Source organism: Scleropages formosus, chromosome 4 (genome assembly GCF_900964775.1).
Source record: "Scleropages formosus chromosome 4, fSclFor1.1, whole genome shotgun sequence".
NCBI classification, from domain to species: Eukaryota; Metazoa; Chordata; class Actinopteri; order Osteoglossiformes; family Osteoglossidae; genus Scleropages; species Scleropages formosus.
The window spans coordinates 25,915,466-25,938,442 of NC_041809.1; the positions used below are offsets into that span (position 1 = coordinate 25,915,466).

Consider the following 22,977-nt stretch of genomic DNA (forward strand, 5'->3'; position numbering starts at 1 on the left):
GCAAGCACCCTTGGTCATGTAAGCTGCCACCACCATACTGGTGCCCATCTCACTCTTTGAGAAGATGTGAAAAGCAGTAGCTGGGGTCTCTTTTGTATAATATTTGTCATTTTGCTGAACATGAATCATGGTGGTACATTTACTATACCGTTGACGGTAGTTGTGTGTTTCCCTTTAAAATACCTCTCATCAAAAGGGATTTAAAAAAAGAAAATGTGAGAACTGAGGTAATCTGAATGGCAGGTGTTTGGTCCAGTGCGGGTGAAAATAAGCCCTATAACTATGTGTTTTGATTATTGAATTGACATTGTCAGCTCTGCCAGTGTCGTCCTCCGCTGCCCCCACAGGGATTAGGGAAGGTTAAATGAATAAAAAAAAGAAAAAAAACCCACAAGGACACACAGCAGGTAAAGAATCTGGAAAATAGTCTTGACGTCTGTAACGCGGACTGGCGATTTGCAGTACTTTTACCAGGGACATCTGCACTGGCGCTGGGATTCACGGATCAACTGATGTCTCGGCTTCAGTCCCTTCTGTTTGTTTCTTTGTTTTCTCAGAGTAAGAAGAAAAGCAAAAATGCTATAAGAGATTTGATGAGAGGCAGACAGCAGCAGCTCTAATGAGTCAAGGTGCGAGAAAAGGTGGGAATTGAGGGTCCCTTCAGCAAAACCAGAAAGGCATCCACAGGAAGGACCGCATCGCGGCCCCAGCGGCCATTCCAGCTAGGAGCCCCAATGCCACCTGTTCCCCGATTCCATCGTACGGGTCCCGGTGGACCAGGATGTGGTGGGTGCCTGTGGCAAAGCAGGAGATAGGAAGGAAGTGAGTTAGCATTGCCTCGTCCATATTCCTTAACCTACCACATAGAGGAAGTCTCATCAAACTTGAAATTTAACAAACTGGGCTTGTGACCAAAATTGTTTTTCTTATGTCAAAAAAAGCACCTAACTATAAGGAGAAGAAAGTGACAACTTAAACTGCATTAACAAGCCCAGATAAAGTTATGTATGGATGTACAGGCATTACCTCCTCCAGCACAACTCGGACTGACATAGATGGCGTTGTGGCTGTCTACAGGTACAAACTGGTAGCCGTCATCATAAGGATTGTACATGTAAACCTGTGACAGAGAGAGACACGGTTCAGGTCCCCAGTCACTCATCTGCTCAGTAAATGCCAGAAGACAAACTTACTGGATTTCTTTTCGCTTCCATCAATGTCAGCTTCCATGCCCTGCAAATGACAGAAAAATGAATTGTAGCAAATGCTGAAAAGAGAGGAAGGAGTAAAAACACAAAGGCGGTGGTATGGAGAAAGAAGCAAACTCACAGGGCTTCGTCCTCGCTGTTGGCACACATCGCCATGGTGGATCCATCTTTCAGAACCACCACCAGCAAGCTCTCCTTCGGATGGCCCTCAGGAGGAACGACGCCTGTGTACGGGACACTGAAGGTGTTATACAACATCTCCATCTACATCTCCATGCAGCGTGCTGCAGGTCTTGTACAGCATATGTAAGAAAAAACGAGAAGATCGGTGCACAGTGAAGCACACCCGTTCACATTAGCGTTGATTCTTTCCACGGGCTGCGCGAGACCGGTATTCTCGTACCCGTGCACTCCAGCCCAGATTTGACATTAACGCACTGGTTCTTCAGACTGACGCGGTTCTCGTAGTCCTTTCGGCTGTCGGTCTTGTAGAAGACCAGGTTCCCATCTACCCAGAGGTCACACCAGTTCAGCTTCCAGCGCTTCAGGATGGAACCTGAGGGAAGAGGAGAGCAGAATAGTTACAGGTTTCAGATAATGTCATGGCAATAGGTATCGAGAATGGTGCATTTCATGAAAAACATTTTCCAGAACAAAGAACTATAACCAGACTTCCTGTGTGGGATCAGAAAGTGATTAAACTGGTTGATGTTCAGTAGCTATTGTTTCACAATGCTCGTATTGTTCTTCCTCTTACATATACACATATATAAAAGTGGGAGCTGCTGTAATTAGAATTAACTGTGAACTTGTATCACCCTGCTTCTATTTGGATCTTTGGAAGTCCATGTCAGCAGATCTTCCTCCATTTGTCCCCAAGTGGCTCAAAATTAAACACATGAAGAATTTGTATGTTTCTATCAGCAAGAGGGTCAGGGGGGCGCGGTGGCGCAGTGGGTTTGGCCGGGTCCTGCTTGAGGTGCCCTGTGACGGACTGGCATCCCGTCCTGGCTGTGTCCCCCTCCAGCCTTGCGCCCTGTGTTGCCGGGTTAGGCTCCAGCTTGCTGCGACCCCACTTGGGACAAGCAGCTTCGGCTAGCGTGTGTGTATCACGGAAGAGGAACTGAAATTACTCATATTACCACCCCATTTACAGTGATCACAGAACAAGAAATATTAGCACTACAGGTGTTTAAAATGGCAGGAATTAATTCTATGTATTGTTATGCTTTGGAGGGGGGCTTGGTGGCGCAGTGGGTTGGACCAGGTCCTGCTCTCTGGTGGGCCTGGGGTTTGAGTCCCACTTAGGGTGCCTTGTGACGGACTGGCGTCCTGTCCTGGGTGTGTCCCCTCCCCCTCCAGGTTTACACCCTGTGTTGCCGGATTAGGCTCTGGCGACCCCGAATGGGACAAGCGGTTCAGAAAATGTGTGTGTGTTATGCTTTGTGGAATGAAATTAGGTAAACACATTCACAAAATTACATAAAATCTGCAGGAATTAAGATATTTCTTCTGTATTACATATCTTTGAAGAATACATTTACTTAGACACTTTCCTACAAAGCAACTTACAATGAACTCTATGTAGTGTTATCAGCCCATACACCTTATTCACCAAGGTGACTTACACTGCTAGATACACTAGGTCACTCATCCATACATCAGTGGAACACTCTCTCTCTGTCACTCACACACTATGGGGGAACCTGAACAGCATGTCTTTGGACTGTGGGAGGAAACCAGAGCACCCAGAGGGGACCCACACAAACAAGGGGAGACCATGCAAACCACATAGACTGAGTGGAGATTGAACCCATGTCCTCTCACACCACCCAGGCACTATGAGACAGCAGCACTACTCACTGTGCTACCACACCCTGGGTTTCCAGAACATTGTCTGCTAAATGAATAAATGTAAATGTACAAGTATACATTGTACATGGATTCCTTAATATACATCTGTGACCATGCTCTTTCACTTGCCCTTTACAAATGGGTTAAAATAATCAATGTCTAAACAAACTTTGTTTCTTTTTCCAGTTTGCTTCTGAGTCATGGATTTATTTGTATTATGATGATGAGCTCTCCTTTCTACTGGCTCTTGAAAATCCCTCTGGATTCACGTTCGTCCAATCGCTCTTATCACGGTCACTGTCAAGTAATGGGATTAAGGAGCGTTTAAGGATTTGAGTTTCATAACTTCAGTATATTTGTCTTTCTGGAAAAGTTGCCCTCACTTCAGTTTCTAGAACAATACCGTACCTTCATCCTACCCCGCTACAGAAACGAGCCTTAAAGGCATAAACTCAGATAGGCTGAACATGTGATAGCTGCTCTTTTTGCATTGGTAGGCCATAAAACCTTCATTGTGCAATATTGATCTTTTTATAGTTTTTACCAAGGACAGGAATGAGCTCTTGTCCCTGTGAGGACAGGATCTCGATGTTTTTGAGAACGTGAGCTTCTACTCTCAGTAACCTGGTGAATCGAACTCTACCAGTGCTATCAATACTTCATGCTTAGTTCACGTAACGGAGACATGCAACACGCCACTGACTCTCCGCAGTCGCCTCCATTTTGTTCTTGTCAAACCTAAATTCAAATCGCTCCTCCTCTTGCCCTGGCTTTCCACGTTATTCCAGATTTTTTCGCATCTGATTTAAACAGAAAAATCCGAAAAGAAAAACCAGCCAGGTGAGGTGAGTCATCTGTCCTTGTCATTAATAATACAGTTTTACTGAAGGACATTCGCGTACTCAGTGGTAACCCAGCTAACCAGCTCTGAAAATTTGAGATCAACAGATGGGTGAGAGTATTTAAAAACATCTAATCCTGCCCTTAGTCTCGAGCAGAAAGTAATCTAATAAAGACCTGAGCAGGAAGATTCTGGGAACACTCACTCTGCCTCCAGAGCCATCCGGATTTCATGAGGACCATGGTGTCCCTTCGGTTCCCGTGAGGCCCTGTCCACAACACGTCGTGTCTGAGATCAGAACGTTGGAGTCAGACAGGAGCTAGCGCCCAAGCGTTTAAGGCTCTCAGTGGCTTAAAGTGTGAGGGCTGAGAGGATCTTTACCTTGGCTCCACCCACTTCCTCAGCCACGCCCCTTTAATCCTGCACACCGCACTAATGTGATGGTTAGTGACAGGTTAGCGGTCATGTCCTCCTCCGGCTCTCATTCCCCACCTCCTACTGCTGGAGGCCATAGGATGTGGCTGTAGGTCCGGCCTTGTCGTCCTGCCTGCATCATCTGCCCCAGGTGTTTCATGTGACCCAGTGAGGTGTACCTGCATCACATGCCCAGAGGGACGAAAATGCTTCACATGTTACAGTTGATGTGTCTGTTATTTTGAGGTCTTGCAGCTTCCAGATGTAGTGAATGTGGCTCATACAGGGTGTCTATAAAGTCCTCGCACAGTTTGAATTTTTAATAATTTCACTTCTATATAAGACTTGAAAAATCTGAGAAACACACACACACAGTCTGAAACCGCTCATCCCAAGCGGGGGTCGTTGCACACCGGAGCCTAACCCGGCAACACAGGGTACAAGGCTGGAGAGGGAGGGGACACACCCAGGATGGGACGTCAGTCCGTCGCAAGGCACCTCAAGCAGGACTCAAACCCCAGACCCACCAGAGAGCGGGACCCGGCCAAGCCTGCTGCACCACCGTGCCCCCCATATCTGTGAAACAGAGGGAATTTATTAGAGATTTAAATATTAAAATGAATTGTTATCCTTGATTTTTTTCTAATTTCCTTGTTTATTCGGCAAATAATGAACCCTACACTGTACCGAATGGCTTCATCTTAAGAAAGGTCAGGTGTATTACACTCTGACCAGTTGAACTGAAGTCGGAATCAGCCATCAGAAGTAAATGATGAGCACTTCAGATTTTTCCCTCGCTTTGTAAAGGCACTTTATGCCAGAATAACAAATGTGGTCAGTGCCGTAAGCGAAACCCACCCGCAGATCATGTTGTGGGAACAGAATCCGAATGGTGCTATGATTTGTATCCAGAATATTGGTGGCCGTGTCGAAAGGTAACATCCCTATAACTACATATGCTGAACATCGAGCATCGAGCATTTAGGATGACCGAATTTGGATTTCACACTCCTCCCGACAGCTGAGCGAGTCACCATGTTCTCTTCTTTGCGTTGATAGTTTGACGTGTGATGTTTTTTCTCAGCGTTCCCCCCGTTAGTTTCCTAGTTTCACTGGTTGTCAGCTCGGGAATCATGGCTCTGGTTGGACCGCTCAAACGCTGTCAAAATGTTTGCCTGTTAAGTGTAGGGTGCATATCAGCTAGGAAAGAGCTGAAGGAGCACAGGTAGACAACCATACAGTATTATACAGTAATTAATGAAGGGAAACATCCTTATTGTGCTGTGTTATAAACAATGCTGATTACTGAAGTAATTGTGCCCATTATGTAGTAAGTTATTAATTTGATTTGGTGAGAAATTACCATAAATGGGTGTCAATTTGAGGGGTGCGTGGTGGCACAGCGGGTTTGGCTGGGCCCTGCTCTCTGCTGGGTCGGGGGTTCGAGTCCTGCTTAGGGTGCCTTGTGACGCACTGGTGTCCCATCCTGGGTGTATCCCCTCCCCTTCCAGCCTTATGCCCTGCGTTGCTGGATTAGGCTCTGGCTCCCTGTGACCCCACCCAGGACAAGCAGTTTCAGTGTGTGTGTGTGTGTGTGAGAATTTTTGAGCTAAGGAACATGCAAAAAATTTTGCCAGTGAAACTAGTGGTAACTGGGTCTTCGATTTATGACAACTAATCTTAACGAAGGGGTTTTCAGGAGAAGATGCTATTTGAATTACCGTGCCCAAGGCTGAAAGGAGCTGTAACCACGAGTTCCTTTCTACCACAGTTCACAAGACGGCCACTAGATGGCGTCTTTGTCCTCGATGTAACTGGCCTGGAAATACCCACAGCATGGATCATTTTTCAGGACAGAGTCCCTCCTGGGACTTGAACCAGTAAACGTGAAACTAAAACCCCCCACTACCTGATGCCTTTTAATAATTCTTTATATTACTTTTCTGACTTAGGAAAAATTTCTCTGGTACCTTTTGGAGTGAAAAATGGCAGCCGTGAGGACACACAAAGATTGGAGCGAAGGCCAGTCTCGTACAAGAGGGTGTGTGTTTGTGTGTGTTGTTCCAGACACACTCCACCCTTCCTCTGCTTATTCGAGATAACGGACCTTTCCTGACACAAACACCACTGCGGCAAGAAACATTGTGGTATTCTGGGGCAGCCGAGGTTCCAGAACTGCACCTGGTGACAGGAAGGTAGCGAGTTTGAGTCCCAGAGGACTACTGTCATTGTACTCCTGTGCTAACTTTGTTACACCAGTGCATGCATCATCATAAATTCCACATTTTTGTGCGGTGTAGTGATTACAAGACGACATGGTTTAATGCTTGTGGGTTACATTGTTCATCTGAGCACTGCAGCTGAACCCCTGAGGAAATTCACCCTCCATTTCACAAACCTCCATGTGTGCAGTCCAGTAGCGGCGCATTGTAAGCCGACAAGTTGCCACAGGGTGGCGCTGATGTGCAGACCGTGAACCTCGGTCTCTTTGTTACAGTGAAAATTGACTCGATCCTAGTTCAGAATACATCATGTTGTCAGAATGTTAGTAAAGACACGTTACTAGGGGGGTCGCAGTATTTTGATTTATATTTCTTTTACGCAGCAGCACGCATCCGGTAGTTTAGCAGCTGTCCGCCATCGCATCGGGCTCTTTCCACGCGCATCATGCTAGTATTCGGACCTGAGGGAGTAACGGGACGGCTGGAGTAACAGCGCGGAGAGCCGCGGCTTTAGGCGAGGAACCTAAACGAAAAAACGACCCCGCAGCGCAAACATGGATGTTTAGGCTGTCTGTGGTTGTTGTCCCCCCCTCGTAACTGCGCTGGCCCGCTGCCTCCCTCCGTCCCTCCCCACCACTTTACTGCCCTCCCCTCGCGCTCCGCGGTGTCCCCATCCCCCACCCTGAGTGCAGCTCGCTGTTACCGACGCCGCTCGCGAGCCCGACGTCGCTGGAGCGGAGCGAGCGACGGGGAGGGGGGGGGCAGCGCGAGCGTCACCGCGGAGAACCGGGAACGCGCAGCGTGTGTGGAAGAAGCAAGAGGGAAGGCGGCGACGAGAGCTGGAAATAAATACATCACATCCACCTGGATTGCGTGGTAAATTTGACAGTTTTACCCTTTTTAATTAATCGTCGTCAGGTTTCCCGTGAATGTTGCTGCTCTTTATCATGCCGCGGCGCGGTGAACACGGACGGTGCCGCCGTGCAGCTGCTTGGGCAGTGACTGACCGGGAGAAGAAGGGCTCGAGGGGGGAAGGCGCCCATAAGCAGTCGTTTTTATTATTCATTTTTAGTATGACCTTAGGCTTAATGGCGAAATTGGGTGCGGTGCTGCCGGGACACTGTAGCTGTCTCGGTGGTGGGACCTGACACGGCATGCATGTTCGACGCGGTGCGCTAGTCCGACCGTACGACCCCGGCTCCTCTCCGGCTGCGCCGTTTTTGTCCTCGTCCTGCAGCGGCCGCCCAGAAGATGTGCTTCTCAAAATGGTGTCGGCAGCTTGTGGGACCATTTTAGGACCATTTTAGGACCAGTACGTTTGTTGCGCGTAGCTACCGTTGCGAACGCCGCGCGCGCAATAAATGGTGCGGATGATGAGAAGTCGTTAGGAGACGGTGTGTATTATAGGGGCCGGGAGTGGCGGGCACGCAGGCAGCGCGCGCGCCTCCGGAGCGGAGCTCGGAGAGCCTGAGCACGGCTAGCTAGTGTTAGCTACAGCGCTAGCTGCACGGCGCAGTCATTGACAGTGTCAGACACGGTGCGCTTACACACACAGCGCCCCGCGTTATCATTAAAATGTGCTCTACCATGTCAGCCATGTTATTCGGGAATAACATCTCAGTTGTTGGGAGTATGCCAGAGGTGTGTTTTCTGTTATCGATCGGCGATATCCCGACATCCAGTGTGAGATTGTGGTGATACGATGTGAGATAACAGTAGGTGTAGCTAGTCGATACGGTCAGTTTTTGACGGCTAAGCAAATCAACAGTCAACTTTGGACACACCGAGGCGATATTCATATTGGTAATGTCTGAGCAGCTGGAATCATGCCGTGGGGATAGTAGTGGAGGATGGGACAACCTTGAGCTTGAATGATGGAAATACGCAAGCGACGTCGTGTAATAAATTTTCTGACACGCGAGCACAGCAGGGCCCTGGGTTGTTTTATTTCGAGGTATTCAGAAATTCTCCGACCTGTTTTTTTTTTTTTATCCTTTTTTTTTTTTTTTTTTTTTCTCGGTCAGGTTCACAGTCACAATGAGGGGCATCCGCACGGTGGTGGCACAGCGGGGCCGCGCGAGCCGCCACAGACGCGGACCCAGTTAAAGTGGCCGGTCACGTGCACTCGTGCGACTGCTTGACTCGCGCTGTGCGCGCGGAGTGGTCGAGGAAACAATGCGTTCCTTACACACTCCTTACACGGTTCAGCCACTGTCACCGGGCAGCAGACAGGTCCCCCCGCCCACAGGACACTTAGTTCTCTACCGCTTTCCTTAATTTGCGACGGTTTTTATCCCTCACATAATGCGCTCAGTTATGGATCGATTGGACACAATCAGTTCCAGAGCGAACACGAAATTTAAATAGCGTAAACCGCTTCGCAGGCTGCTTAAATTTTTACTTCGTTTGTCTAATTATTGAGTGCATTGGTCTGCGCGCCTCTGCCACTCACCGGGATCCATAGGCCTGGCATTGGGGCCGTTTTCACGAGCCACATTCTGCCTGTGTGAGCAAAATCATCGATGTCACCAGAAACACACAAATGTTCCGCCGCCTTGTTGGGTCGTGTCACACATCGAACCGTATATTCACCGATCGCCTGGCGTGTTGATGGGGGGTTGTGAGCGATAAACCGGGAACTCGACGATACACCACACTAATCCTGAGAGAGTGTCAATTTCTTGGTGCAGGTACTAAATGTTTCTGAATTATTGGCAGTTTTCCTGTCAGAAAAGCATGAGTTCTTCACACATGACAAATCATCCGGACTCGATCCTCGTCTCTCATGTGGGAAACCGGGTTCCCATCAGTGCCAACTGTGGTCCACAATTTTCCTTCGTATTTCGGTTTGTTAGAAATGCATGCATCCAAGCTGTTTTAACACTGTGTTTTAGACTAGCGAATTTGCACGGGCACGTACACGTTTTGGAGGAAAGGCCTGTGAATGCAGCGCTTGCACTTCGCTTTGTGTCACAGTCGCTCGTCTCCAGGCGGCTGTGTTTCCTCCGGTTGGCCGGAAGAGGGCGCGCTCTCCGTGCGGGCAGTACAGCCCTGTCAGCATCACAGACCGCATCACAGACAGCGTCACAGACAGCGTCACAGACAGCATCGTTCAGCGGGTTCTTTTCTCCAAAGCCACGTACATCTCCGAGAACAAAACAAAACGCGCATTATACCAACAGAAGGAGAAATGTGGATGCAGACACATGATTCTTCAGTACAGTCACTTTGTCACGTACCACCATATGAACCAGTACATATTACAAGAATAGCTGCATATGTGGGTTTTTTAATTATTGCACACTTATCCAGCACATAGGAGGCGAGGGGAGAAGTGAATTCAAAGGAAATGAGTTTTATAAGTGTTGAGAGAGAATCAGCAGTTAGAGAACGGGGTCGTTTCACCACACCTGAGTCAGAACTGAAAACCTTTGTGCTTTTGCTTTTGGACCTCTTGTGTGTGGGACCACCAAGCAGGCAGAGGTGGGGGAGTGTAGCAGTCTGGTTGGGGTGTATGAGGGATCAGGTCTTGTAGATTTTGGGGAGCAGATTCGTTGAAGGTTTTGTATTCCGTAACCAGAGTCTTAAATTTTGTGTGGGCAGCTATAAGAAGAAAACGGAGAGACATGAAGGGGGGGAAACATGGGAATACTTTGGCAGGTCGAACACAACTCGTTCAGCAGTGTTCTTTATCAGGTGTAGAGGTTAAGTGGCAGAAGCTGGAAAGCCAGACAGGAGAGAGTTGCACTAGTCCAGACAGGATATCACCATGGCCTGGATCAGGAGTTGTGCAGGATGTATATGTAGGTCTGAGTTGTGGCATCAGTGTGCTGAGAGATAGACAGACTTTACTCCCAGACTCTTAGCCGATGAAGTAGGTCAAATGAGTGAATTGTCCAGTTTCATAGAGAATTCTTGACAGGAAGACGGACCAGCTGGGAGGTGAAGAATCTCTCTTCTGGAGAGGTTGAGTTGTAGGTGGTCATCAGACAGCCAGGCACAGATGTCCTAGAGGCAGGCAGCGACGCGTGAGGAAACATTTGTAGCTCTAGGAGGGAACAAGAGGAAGAGCTGGGTTTCATTGGTATAGTAGTGCTAGGAGAATCTGTAGGAGGCAATGATGGGATCAGGGGAAGAGGTATAGATTGAGAAGAGTAGGTGGCCCAATACCAAGCTCTATGGAACAGCAGTTGAGCGAGGCAGAGGAGATGACCGGCAGCCATGCCAGACCACTTGGTAAGTTCTACTTGATAGGTAGGACTGAAACCATTTCAGTGCTGTTCCTTTGATTACAAGATGTCCAAGTGAGGAAAGTAGAGTCCGGTGGCTGACAGTGTCAAATCCTGCAGACAGGTCTAGGAGGATGAGGACCGAGGAGAGGGAGGCCGGTCTGGCCGATTAGAGAGCATGTGATACTGCAAGGAGGGCAGTTTCGGTAGAATGTCCGACTTTGAAACCAGACCATCAAGGGGCTCCATCTAGGTGAGGAATGCAGACAGCAGGTTATCAGTTGCCCGTTCCAGAGTTTTTCACAGAAAAGGGAGGAGAGACGCTGGCCTGTAGTTCTTGACTGAGTCTGGATCCAAAAAGGGTTTCTTTTAAGAGCAGTGAGATGAGGGCAGTTTTGAAAACAGATGGGGAACAACCAGAGGAGAGCGAGGAGTTGATAATCTGTGGAAATAACGTCCTTCTGTTGATGTAATGAACTCATTGTATTTTCCTCTGAGATGGATGCCACTTTGGAGAAAAGCATCTGTTAGAATTAATAAATGTAAATAAGAGATAAGTTACAAGGAAATGTTCTATAGGAGAGGTGAAGGGATGGGATTGAGGAAGCAGGTAGTTGCTCTGTGTTATAGCAGGAGGTCGGAGATTTCACCTTCAAACAGTGGTTGGAATTCAAAGAACAAGCCTTCACATGGGGAGATCTGGCATGAACTATGGTTCGTCCGTTAAAGGTCTCTTCATGTAGCTGTCAAAATTAGCACAGTGAGGTTTTTGGTGAGACTTTTTTTCATACAGTCAAAGGATTTAAGTGCTTTTGATATACAAAGCGAAAAGAAAAAACTAGAGGTATATTCCATGATAATTCTTTGGATGCTGCACTGAATGATGCTTTTGTGAGAAAATCGTTGTGTTACTTCAATGGGTTGTCTTGTAGTACATTACTCGGTTTACGTTAGATGTGCTACTTAAAAAAAGCCTTCTTGAATTTATGTTTATTCACTTAGCTGACATTTTTCTGCAGCGCAACTTACAATGTGAAGTTACTTACAGTTATTTACCCATTTATACAGCTGGGTAACTTTATTGGAGCAGTTTAGGGCAAGTACCTTGCTCATGGGTACTACAGCTGGAGGTGGGGATCAAACCTGTGACCTTTAGGTCCAAAGGCAGCCGCTCTAACTGCTACAATTGTTGTGGATACAGTGGTATAACATGGTAATACGCTGTGGTCCAGAACTTTTTGACTTCCTTTCTAGTGTAATTTATAACAGTAACTTAAAATATCCAGAGTGTTGTGTGAATGTGAGCTTTGGGTTGTTTAATTTGTATTTAGCTATCTGCTTGTAAAGTTTCCTTGTTATGAACCAAGTGCTGAAAAATAAACTTGTGACCTATAGCTTTTATTTTTATGACTTTGAAAGGGAACAGTACTTACAGCCTCGAGTAAGTGACTTAATCTTCTTTAGTGGAAATCCAGCTGCATAAATGGGTGAAGTGTAGCACTGTGAGCTGTGTAAGATAAGGTAATCTGCAGAGGGAATAATTTACCATAAAATCAGGAAGACACAAGAGTTTAAGAGACCAAAGTGGAACAGTGAGACTAAGATGGAGGGAAAACACAGTCCTGTTGCCTAGGAAACTAGTTTTATTTCTCTTCCACAAGGTGGTTTATATGTGGCAGTGAACTCGGTGAGTAGGTGAGCTTGACAGCAGTGTAACGCTCTCTGGTATAAAAAGCCTGTCACTGATGGTGCCCTTAAAGGGGATGGGGACCATCCACCATCCATTTGTTCAATAAGAGGAGTTTTTTTTTTTTTTTTTTTTTTTTTTTGTGGTGCCCTTTAAGAGGCGGAGTTTCTAATCAGTAACAGTTTGCCACAGCAATCTGGCCCGGAGGGTAGCATGGAGCCACATTTCATGCCTTTACAGCAGTGCACAGTTCTTGTGTCTTTTACATGGTGTTCTGCTCTGTGCTCTGGTGTGACATAGGATCAGGGTCAACAAAAGGTCAAGCGGCAACCAAGGGCGAGCGTGCCCTCAAGAACAGCATTTACTGAAGGCACCTGAGAACCTGGCAATGAAGGCACACAGTATTTTCACTGGCTGAGTAAACAGAGTGAGAATATAAGTACATTGCAGTGTTTTGGTCATGCTTTAAATGTGAGGATGGTTTTAAGTGGTCAGAAGCTGGGTTTTACCAGTGTGGTGTTATAGTGCATAACTGTCAACAGATCTTTCTGTTAGTGTCTGATAAAAATGAAAGGATAGACAGGTTTTCTTTGGTTGATAGGACAGGGATGCTTGCCAGGTCCTTAAATCAGCATGTGGTTTTATTTTCCATCAAGGAGGTGTATATATGCTAAGTGACTTATCTTGTTTATTCATATGTTTGTTGCTGTCTTCCATTCATTGTGTAGTTTCATCCTAAAAATGAAGTTTTTCATGTCATACATTCTCTTCATGGCTGATTGCTACAATGTCTTCAGCAAGTTATCTCTACTGTCAATTTGTATCTTGTTTCATCAGTGTTTCGTGCATCTATCTGATTCTAGCTACTACTTTAAATTGCTTTTCTTTCATGTCATATACCTTAATGCTTGTACATCATATCAATCTGTCAATTAATGTTCATCGCCCTCAGGCAGTGTTCATTTCTGCTTCCTGGCTTTATATAGCTATATATAGTACTTCATTATAATATAGTTGAAGTTTCAGTCCTGTGAGATATTTTTCAGTTTTTTTTTTCTTTCCCTAACAGTTGTTCCAGAGCTCTTAAAGTATTGTAAATTAGAAGAATGAGGAATTGTGGAAAGTAGGAAAAGCCATGGTGTTTGAGATCTGTCTTTCACTGACTATGTTATATTTTACTTTTTTCTGCATTTCCTATTTCCTCTGCAGCAAGTCCGCTGTCTTTTGTCATGAACCCAGTTTACAGCCCTGTACAGCCAGGAGCCCCGTATGGGAATCCCAAGAACATGGCCTACACAGGTGAGCACTCTGTCCACTTTTAATGGGGAATAATAATACTCAGACTATTTCTTTGAGTTTGCCTTTTGAAGTTCCTGTTTAAATCAGTGAGTTTATAGGGTCTTTGAGACTCTTGCTTTCAGAAAGCAGATGAATGCTTTGGAGGTTGCCAGCATAAAATTTAAACAAGCAATTACTTTTGGCTTTTCTGTACAGCTGTACGGTGGGATGGAGTGTTGGGTGGGTGGGTGCTTTTACAGAAATTAGCTGGAAATAGAGGTTTTCTTAAAATGAGGTGGATGTAACAGTGTTGTGGCTTACCTTGATATGAGCTGACATGGAAAAAAATGAGTATAAGTACATGAAGTATACAAATATGTAGGATTTCTCAGTCCAATTTTCTGCTTCTTGTCAAATTCAGGTCTACCGTGTGTGAGTAGATGTTGGGGTACAAAGTGTATCTGTATGTGTGTAAATCAGGTTGACCTATTGCCTGTGCTGGGAGTTGATTTTATAGCCAGTGCCAGGTTGAGTAACCCCCGCAGACGGTGGTGTTAGATGGACAATGGCAAATGCTCTCGTGACCTTTCGGTCCAAAGCAAAGCCCCGGTTGTTAGCATTGCAGCGGCGAGCCAGATGCCAGGCCATTGCCATGGTGATCGCTGTTGATGAGGGTCTGTATATTTTTTTTTTTTTGAAGTTCAACAGTTTCTTTTAACAGTTTTTTTCTCCTAAGGCAAAAGAGAATCGTCGTGGTGCAGGGGGATTCCTAATGAAACAGCTGTATAGAGCATCATGAGAAAGGGTGAAAATACACTGAGAGATGCGATAAATGATGAGTGTCATTCCCAGTTTGAGAGTCTACGAACCCATAGACCCCCACCCTACACTTCCTATGCCCCATATCCCTGTAACCCCTGGCGTTGCCAAAAGGGGGTTAGGATCACAGTGTTTGTGTTATAGGAAGTCCTTCCTCTGAGTAGCATGTTACACACTCCAAGACTCCAGCAGCCTCCCTGGTTCATCTTTGAAGCCTGTTAGTTCTAACAGTGCGGAAGTGTGTCTCCCACAGCTCTCTTTGATGAAAATGTCAGAATGGGAGGTGGGGGGCAGTCTGGGATTCTGTTGGAGGTAGCTGTCATTCACTCAGTATCTGCAGAAGTCTCCTGGAATCTTGAAACAGGTGTATTTGTGTCTGTATTCTTTTTTTGTTCAGAGGTTAGTAGCATAATAAGTTCTTAGAAAATATTGTACAAAATCCGAAGCCCTCTCGGGAAGAAGGCTCCAAAACAGTAGGTAGAGTAAGCATCACTTGGCACAGAGACCATTTCCGTGCCCACACACCTAGAAGAACACGTTAAAGGTGTTGCATTTGACTGGCACCAGACTGTCAATGACAGGAGAGAGACACAAAATGGTCATTGTTGCAGATGTTATTCTTTGGCTTCAGCAGGTAGTGTTGAGAAGATATATGAAGAATGGAGCATGACAGCAAGGCAGAGAAATGTGTGAAGAGGAGATTTTTTATAGCTGTCTGTAGAAATAGATCTGGCTTTCAGTGTATGGAACAGCGAGGCGGCTGATGTTGAAATGTCTTGTAGATGCTGGCCGTGTGGGGCTGGTGCCAAGAGGAGATCGATAACTTGGGGACAGGAAGAGGGCAGGCTTAGTTGTTTGCACCCATGCTGTATGCATTGCCACTCCTACACAGCGTGGGAGGCCAGTGTATCCACCAAATGTGGTGGTTACATGGGTGGATGCTGCTATGAGGGATGCAGAGTGTTCAGAGAGCTTCCGGACAAAAGAAATGAAAGTCCAACCTGCTCTGCAGTGGCTGTTCAGCTGCAGCCACAGAAATGCTGATCCTCCCCTTGACCTGGACTTCAAAAGTTACTCTGAACCAACTGTAATAAAAACGGTGTTGTACAACATTCAAATTCAAAAAGATGGACAGAAATAGCACTTTCAAATGGAATGTTGAATAAATAGAGACATACCAAAACAATTTAATATAGAAATATACAGAACAGGTAATACTGAACATTGAGTGAACAGCCAGCTCAGCTGACTACTGTATATGTGAACTTGACAATTTGTGACACTGTAAAACAGTAAGTAGTGTTAATGCCTCACAGCTCCTGGGGAGTGGGTTTGAAGCTGGCTCTGTTTGTGAAATTACATCTTCTCCCTGTGCTTGCGTGGGTTTCCTCCCACAATAGAAAGACCTGCACCAAAGAATGCAGTGGTAAACTTTTTCTTAACCCTTCCTTACAGTTGCAGCAAGGGGTCGCCTTAAGTTGACTTTGGCTCAGTGGCATTTACCTTAAGATTTGTAGAACAGTTTCATGATGGATGTAGTAGCAGTCCAGGTATTATTAAATACTAGATGCAGGTGAGGAAAAGCTGAGTGTGAGGGGAAAGAGAGTGAATTAAGTTTATGCTATAATGAATGAACAAGCAGTGATTACTTACACAGTTCTGACAATTACATAGTTGTTTGAAAAGCTTAGAAAGGTTAAGATTTTAATTAATCCCAGTGACTTCTAGTGTTAAAGTATTCAAATGTTTGCATTCAGTGTTGCTAATGGTATCTATCCATTTCCCAAAATGTTTGTCTTTGCGGGGGTCATGAGGACAGACCAAACTTTGATTTCCATGGCAGCAATATCCAGCTCCTCCTGGGGAATTCCTAGGTGTCCTCAGGTCAGCTGTGAGTTCTCCCCCCCACTGTCTCTTGCGTCTTCCCCGAGACCTCCTTCCAGTGGGCTGCGGCTGGCACGCCTCCTCTGAGAAGTGCACAGGGCTGTCCTCACTAAGTGCCCAGACAGCCTCAACTAGCTGTTGTCTACTTTGATGGTGTTGCCCTCAGAGTCATATTGAAGTTTAAATAAATTACATTTTTACAACATGCTTTACATAATTGATTTCTTAGACCATCTCAGATTTGAAGAGACTTTCAAATGACATGGCTGGTCATATGGTACTCCTTTGCATGAGTTTTTGCACTGGTTTGTGATTTTTGTATGGATATTTTAATGATTTGAAGCTGTTGCTTATGTATTTTGGAGTCACTCTATGAAGGTGAATAAGAGTACCTTATGCTGCAGTGGCATTTTATAGCTAAGTTAATGTGATTGACAGAACATTTTGGCTTTTTTCTTCAGTCAGGTTTCCTTACAACTTTACTGTCATTTCACCTGTGCCCTTTTAATTAGTTTGTTTGACCCCAAATGGGACAAACGGTTCAGACAGTGTGTGTGTGTGTGTGACTGGGTTCACTTTTTATGTAATGTCATTTAGGCACTGTAAAATTCCCATTACAAAGTTTCTGTCTTCAGAGTGAAACATTTAGTCCGCCACTGCACACACAAGTGTGTTTTTGATCTGTTTATGTTAGATTTTCCCAACTTTCTGCAGTCATTATTCACTCAGTACACCTTTAGTGTTTTTTTCCAGTTCTGCCATTGTTTTTCATCAGGTCTCTGCACTGTGAATGGCTTGGACTGACTGTTCCTCACCAGTTTAGCTCACCACTGCCTTGTCCCACCAGGGAGAGGTGGAATCCCTTGAAGACCTCTGTCTCCTTTTGCCCTCCTCTGACATGCCCGTTGTGGGGAATTACTGATCTCAACAGATTGTTTGTAGTCAATGCCATCTGTCTACATTTTGATTCAGAAAATCTCCTCCAACCACCCCCATTGCACCCCCCACCTCTTCTTCTTTTTCGCTTTCTGAAGCGGGTGGTTGGTCCAACCATCTGTCGAGCCCCAGTCAGTGCCAAAGGCTGAATTAACTCAGAATATGAATGGGTGTTCCAATTCAGTCAGTCCGCTTCGTGTACTCGAGTCATTTTTTTTAAACTGCTCACCAGTGTGCTAGGTTAGAGGGGGCTGCAGGACGTACAGGGCCCAGGTGATCCAAGTCACTGGGAGCACAGGTGTTGGGGGTGCAGATGATGCAAGGCTCTGGTGATACCAGACACAACAGGCAGATGTTAAGTGCACAAATAATACAGACTCTGGTTATAGTAATTGTGGTAGTCAGGTGTTAAGTGGACATATTGGGGACCCAGCTGATACTAGTCCAGGAGGTCAGGTAAATCATTGAACAAAGCTAGTTTGATGGCAGTCTTAGAGTCCTGGAACCAGGAGGGTTGATCAAAGCATCCAGCTTATTATTGTCCCAGCCTTTGGAAATTATACCAGTTTAACTTTATGAAGAGCATGTCGAAGACATAAACAAATACACAGTTTAACTGTCACCCTGTCCGGGGCATGTTCTAAAGAGCATCCCTCCTCGTATTTCCCTTTAGGCTATCCTGGAGGATATCCCACTACAGCACCTACCTACACCCCGAATCTGTACCAGACTGGCAGTCCAGGCTACCCTCCAGGTAAGAGAGCTAATACTGTCACATAACTCAAGCAGTCACCTCGACAAAAAACGTGTATGCTCTGTCTTGCATGGAGATGCCCAAGAATGGCCTCACTTTCCTGTTGTTCTATAGGAATTAACAAAATTAGTGAAGAGGAGGGTGAGAAATGAACAATAGTGGGACTGTGTTTTAGCCCTTGCTTTGTTGGTTAGTATCACTGACTTGTACTGTCACCGAGCAACACCTGTTCTTGTTCAGACAGGAATGAATAAACATGGTCCGCAGCGTTCGTGAAGGAACTGTGTTACTGTAGGGATGTTAATTTGGTTCCTTATATAGACTGTCGCAAAATGGAGTCAAGATAAGTGTGGGATTTGAAGTTTGGTTCTGTGTGCTTACCTCTTCTTCTATAATTCCATACAGGGTGTACAGAGTTTCATTATGCTTTGATGTGAATTATGTATTTTTCTATGACATGGTACCTTATAGCATTTGGTACAAACCCCAAGATCTCTCTGTTTAACAAAGAGACCCCCATCAGTTCAGGGCAATAGAGCTATATGGCAGGGTAGGTGTGGGTGTCATGCGGTGCTGGGCCCTTGTTCAAAAATTATCTTGGAGGGAAGAATGCTGAGTCTCATCCCAATTGCTTCTGTATGTGCATTTTCTGCCACTTCTGAATCATATTCCTTTTTCCCCAAACTTTGTGCCTCTATTAAAGGATATGCAGCTGGGACCCCCTACAAGGTCCCCCCCACCCAAACTAATGGAGCCCCCCCACCCTACTCCCCATCACCCAGCCCCTACCAGACGGCCATGTACCCCATCAGAAGTGCCTACCCCCAGCAGAATCTCTATGCCCAGGTGAGGCATCCATCCAAAGTAATATGTAAAAAAAAAAATTTTCTAGGGTTTAAATTCCAGTGGAAAATGTGCCTTTTCCAAGTCTGTCAGAATTTGTATTTTTCATATGTCAGTATAAAAACACAAATCTCCTTGTTGCATGATGAGTTTTTTTTTTTTTTTTTTTCCCCTTTTTTTCTTTCTCAAGTTTTGGTCTGACTTCAGGAACATTGTTGACTGCATTTATGCAAAATGTAATTTGTAGGCTGTTTTTTTCTGTCCACCAGGGGGCGTACTACACACAGCCTGTGTATGCTGCTCAACCGCATGTGATCCACCATACCACAGTGGTGCAGCCCAATAGTATCCCTTCAGCAATCTATCCTGCACCTGTGCCTGCCCCACGCTCTAATGGCATGGCGGTGGGCATGGTGGCTGGCACAACTATGGCCATGTCAGCAGGTGAGTACACCCTTGACACCTGCAGCTGGTTAAAAGCACAGTATGGTACACTGTAGACTGTTTGGGTGCCATAGCAATGACACTCTTTCTCCTCCACATCCACATTCGCAGGGACCTTGCTCACTACACCCCAGCACACACAGCATATTGGTGCACATCCTGTTGCTGTGCCGACATACAGGCCTCAAGGGACGCCTGGGTACAGCTATGTGCCACCGCACTGGTAAACCATGTAAGTACCACTTCCCATCTCTGGTTAGTCACCTACACTCTGTATTATAAACCAGTCCTGCCCTCCACTGGTTGGAAGAGGTTGTCGTCGTTGTCAGTGGGTTTTAACAATGACTGTAAAATAACTTTACCTTTGTTTATGTTTTCCACCACATATACCCTTTGTCCTTCATTTTTACAGATCAGGAGATCAACATTGTACGCAACTTCTCAAGTCCTTTGCTGGTGCTGGGTTGTTAACATCGGCGCCTGAAGTCTGTTTGCAAGTACAAGAAAAAAGTGCAAGGGTCACTTTATGCATTCATTAGTGTTTTTTGAGAGCTGCTTTTTTTCATTCGTTTGGAGACTTTTTTTTTTTTTACATTTTCATATACTCCAGGTTTACCGTAACTTACAGTAGTTCATCAGTCTCTCATTTTTGGTGGTTCATGCTGGGGAAACTTTCATATCTTTTTTTTCCTGCCAAATTTTCTGACTTAGCACTGTCATCAGCCCCCCTTTGCTATTCTGGGTGATTTCTACAGAAGGGATTGCAGATATTATGAAGTATAATTTATTTTTCTTTTCTGTTTGCGATCATATTTTTTTTTGACCTTACCTTTCCCCTGAAATGTAGTCTTCCAGCTTGTAGCAGAGTGTTAAGCAGACACATTTAAATTTATGTCCACTGTAACAACAGATTCTTGTAATCCTTTTGCAAAGAATGACACAGTGCTCTCATACATCATGTAGAGGACAACTATACAGTGGACTCAATTAGCTTGTACGTAATATTATAGCACAGAATTTTAAGATGTATGAATTTGATATTTACACACAGACTCGATCTATACTGTATATATAAAATTAATCTGTATTTAACACAGCAAAGAATTAAAGGGATTTTTAAGCAACATATTCATAAGATTTCCATAGTAAAAAATTATTAGTCGGTGCATTCCCGGACACCATCCTGATCATTTTAGCACTCTGATCCCAGGTGCAAGATGAGTTCAGTTGGCTGGTTGAGTTAAGGGAGTTAAGAGCTAAGGTTACTGTGACAAGTGTCCACGGAGGGCAGACATACCCAGCGCTGCCATTCAGACTTGGGTTTTAAGAGCCAGTTTGAGGCTCTGCAGGCAATATGCAATGAGTACTTCCTCGTTGTGGCCTGGTGGGGGCAGCATGGAGTCATAGGAACTCTTGTAGGAGTTTTAGGAACTGAAGGGAATAGCAGGTAGAGTTACGAGGAGTTATGGTTACCTAAAGTTGGCAAGACCCCTTTTCAAGTGAGAATACTATGTTCTTGCATAAATTCATAATGTACTGGAAAAAAGTCACAGAAAGATATACAGTAATCTATGCTATAAATAGGTACTTAAGATGCTGCTCTGATCCATAAATAAATTTGAGATGTTTAACTAATTGTCACATAAATAAAAATCATAATTTTTTTTGTTTTGCTAAGGTCAATTAACTACAATGTAACATGGAAACATGCCTTTTAATTTAGGAAAGAGCAGCTTGGCATGACTGTAGCTTATGGGAAGTGTTGCTAACTTCCTGCTAAACGATGATCAGATAAAATGTGTTTCTTTATGGAGAGGGATGATGAATACTGCCCCCCCCGTACAACACCAAATTTTTCTACAAAAAACACGTATATTGATGGAAATAAACTCTGAGAGAGTTTACTTCAACTCTACACATTGTTTACATTTTCCCACTTATAGTGCTTTACTTTTTTTGGCTCATCAGAATTTTCAGAACTTAAGTATGGTATAGTGAACTGCTTTCAACACATGGAACCATAGAATAGATAATAAAAATAATAATAGAAAGCATGAGCCAGCCATGCCCCTGTCCCCCCACCCCCCACTCAACTGGCAGTGGTCAGCCAGTCCTTTTGTAGCTTAATACATTCCATTCAGGTTATTTAAACAAGAAAAACAAAGATATTTTAATTTTTAGTTTACATTACATTTATTTATTTAGCAGATGCTTTTCTCCAAAGTGACTTCCAATGAACTCTATGTAGTGTTATCAGCCCACACGCCTTATTCACCAAGGTGACTTACACTGCTAGATACACTACTTACACTGGGTCACTCATCCATACATAAGTGGAACACACTCTTTCTGTCACTTACACGCTATATTATAGTTTCATCCTGTTTACATTGTTGAAACATTCCAAATTTAAAATTGACTTTAGTAAACTGTCCACACTGCTTGCCAGTCTTCCATTCAATAGTAAGGAGAGTAGTTGTTGTACATGGCAGCTTGGGTTCTGTTAAGTCAGGGGTTGTCTGATTTGGTCCTGACAGTCTTTTCCTGTGGGGATCATAAGCATTTGATGGGGGGAAAAAAGTTGCAGAGGCTATGACCCCCCAGGACCAGAGACTGAGGCTCCTTCCCTAAACTATTCACCTCCTCAATAAAAACAATGAACTGCACAAGAAGGGAAATAGCATGGTTTCTTTAGTTTTTTCGCTGCTTTGATATCCAGGGTTTGTGAAATCTTATTAGAGTAATTTTTAAACTGCTCTATAATGTCAGCAGGACCCCCCCCCCCAGGTACTTTTTCTTGTGCCATCACAGTGTTGTTTCTTTAACCACATTCATTCTGATATCGCATACTAAAATAACCATCTTTCCTTTCAAAATTTATTCCAACCGTAATTGGAATTTTAATTCTGTCACTGTTCTAAATTTATTTCCTTCTTCTCTCAGAACTTGTCAACATCTGGCCCAGTGGCAAGTTACTACAGCAGTGAATACACACATACACTTGTCCCAAGCAGGGGTCACGGTGAGCCAGAGCCTAACCCAGCAACACAGGCTCAAGGCTAAGGGGACACGTGCCGCACAGGATGCCAGTCTGCCACCCTCAACGGGACTTGAACCCGAGACCCACCACACAGCAGGCCGTGCCCAAATCTGCTGTGCCCCCGCACCCCTCTAATTCTGTAATTTCACAATTCCACATCGTAGTCCAGTCAGTTAGACCGATGTGATGTGTAGTATTTCAAACACTAGAGGAAACCTCAAGATTTCTTTCAGACCTTAGAAACATCAAGCCAAATGTGCGTTCTTTTGAAACTAATATTGATTTTGCTGAGCTTTGCATATCTTTGCAACAAACCCATGTAATGCAGGAGTTGAATTCGAACCCATTTTGTATCTGTGGAACTTAATAAGGATTATGGAAGTATGCCTGAACAAAGAAATATACATTTCAACAGCAACAGCCAGCTCATCACTACCTGTATTTTAATAAAGTGTTTAAAAATGGGTTTGTTGTGAGTGAACTTGCGCATAATTTCAATACATTGTACCACAAGTGTTAAAGAT

General features: G+C 44.8%; 2 protein-coding genes across 2 annotated transcripts; one reads left to right on the plus strand and one right to left on the minus strand.

Annotated features, from left to right (window-relative positions):
- Positions 1–305: 305 nt before the first annotated feature.
- plekhb1 (pleckstrin homology domain containing B1) lies at positions 306–4,225 on the minus strand. Its single transcript, XM_018730609.2, has 6 exons — positions 4,109–4,225; positions 1,612–1,764; positions 1,330–1,432; positions 1,194–1,233; positions 1,027–1,120; positions 306–794 (listed from the first exon to the last, which is right to left on the minus strand). The coding sequence occupies exons 1-6, from the start codon at positions 4,143–4,145 to the stop codon at positions 661–663; spliced, it is 561 nt and encodes a 186-aa protein (XP_018586125.1). The 5' UTR covers positions 4,146–4,225; the 3' UTR covers positions 306–660.
- Positions 4,226–7,218: 2,993 nt separating this feature from the next.
- LOC108921179 (protein FAM168A-like) lies at positions 7,219–21,618 on the plus strand. Its single transcript, XM_018730529.2, has 7 exons — positions 7,219–7,415; positions 13,665–13,754; positions 18,046–18,126; positions 18,830–18,972; positions 19,239–19,413; positions 19,525–19,645; positions 19,826–21,618. The coding sequence occupies exons 2-6, from the start codon at positions 13,685–13,687 to the stop codon at positions 19,638–19,640; spliced, it is 585 nt and encodes a 194-aa protein (XP_018586045.1). The 5' UTR covers positions 7,219–7,415; positions 13,665–13,684; the 3' UTR covers positions 19,641–19,645; positions 19,826–21,618.
- Positions 21,619–22,977: the final 1,359 nt, after the last annotated feature.

Bases quoted from the DNA above. Each gene is read 5' to 3' on its own strand.
- plekhb1 (XM_018730609.2), bottom strand. From the start codon at position 4,145: ATGGTCCTCATGAAATCCGGATGGCTCTGGAGGCAGA. The intron at 1,765-4,108 runs GTGAGTGTTCCC...CTCTTCCCTCAG, and splicing joins CGGATGGCTCTGGAGGCAGA to GTTCCATCCTGAAGCGCTGG. The intron at 1,121-1,193 runs GTAAGTTTGTCT...TCTCTGTCACAG, and splicing joins TGGAAGCGAAAAGAAATCCA to GTTTACATGTACAATCCTTA.
- LOC108921179 (XM_018730529.2), top strand. From the start codon at position 13,685: ATGAACCCAGTTTACAGCCCTGTACAGCCAGGAGCCCCGTATGGGAAT. The intron at 13,755-18,045 runs GTGAGCACTCTG...ATTTCCCTTTAG, and splicing joins CAAGAACATGGCCTACACAG to GCTATCCTGGAGGATATCCC. The intron at 18,127-18,829 runs GTAAGAGAGCTA...CCTCTATTAAAG, and splicing joins CAGTCCAGGCTACCCTCCAG to GATATGCAGCTGGGACCCCC.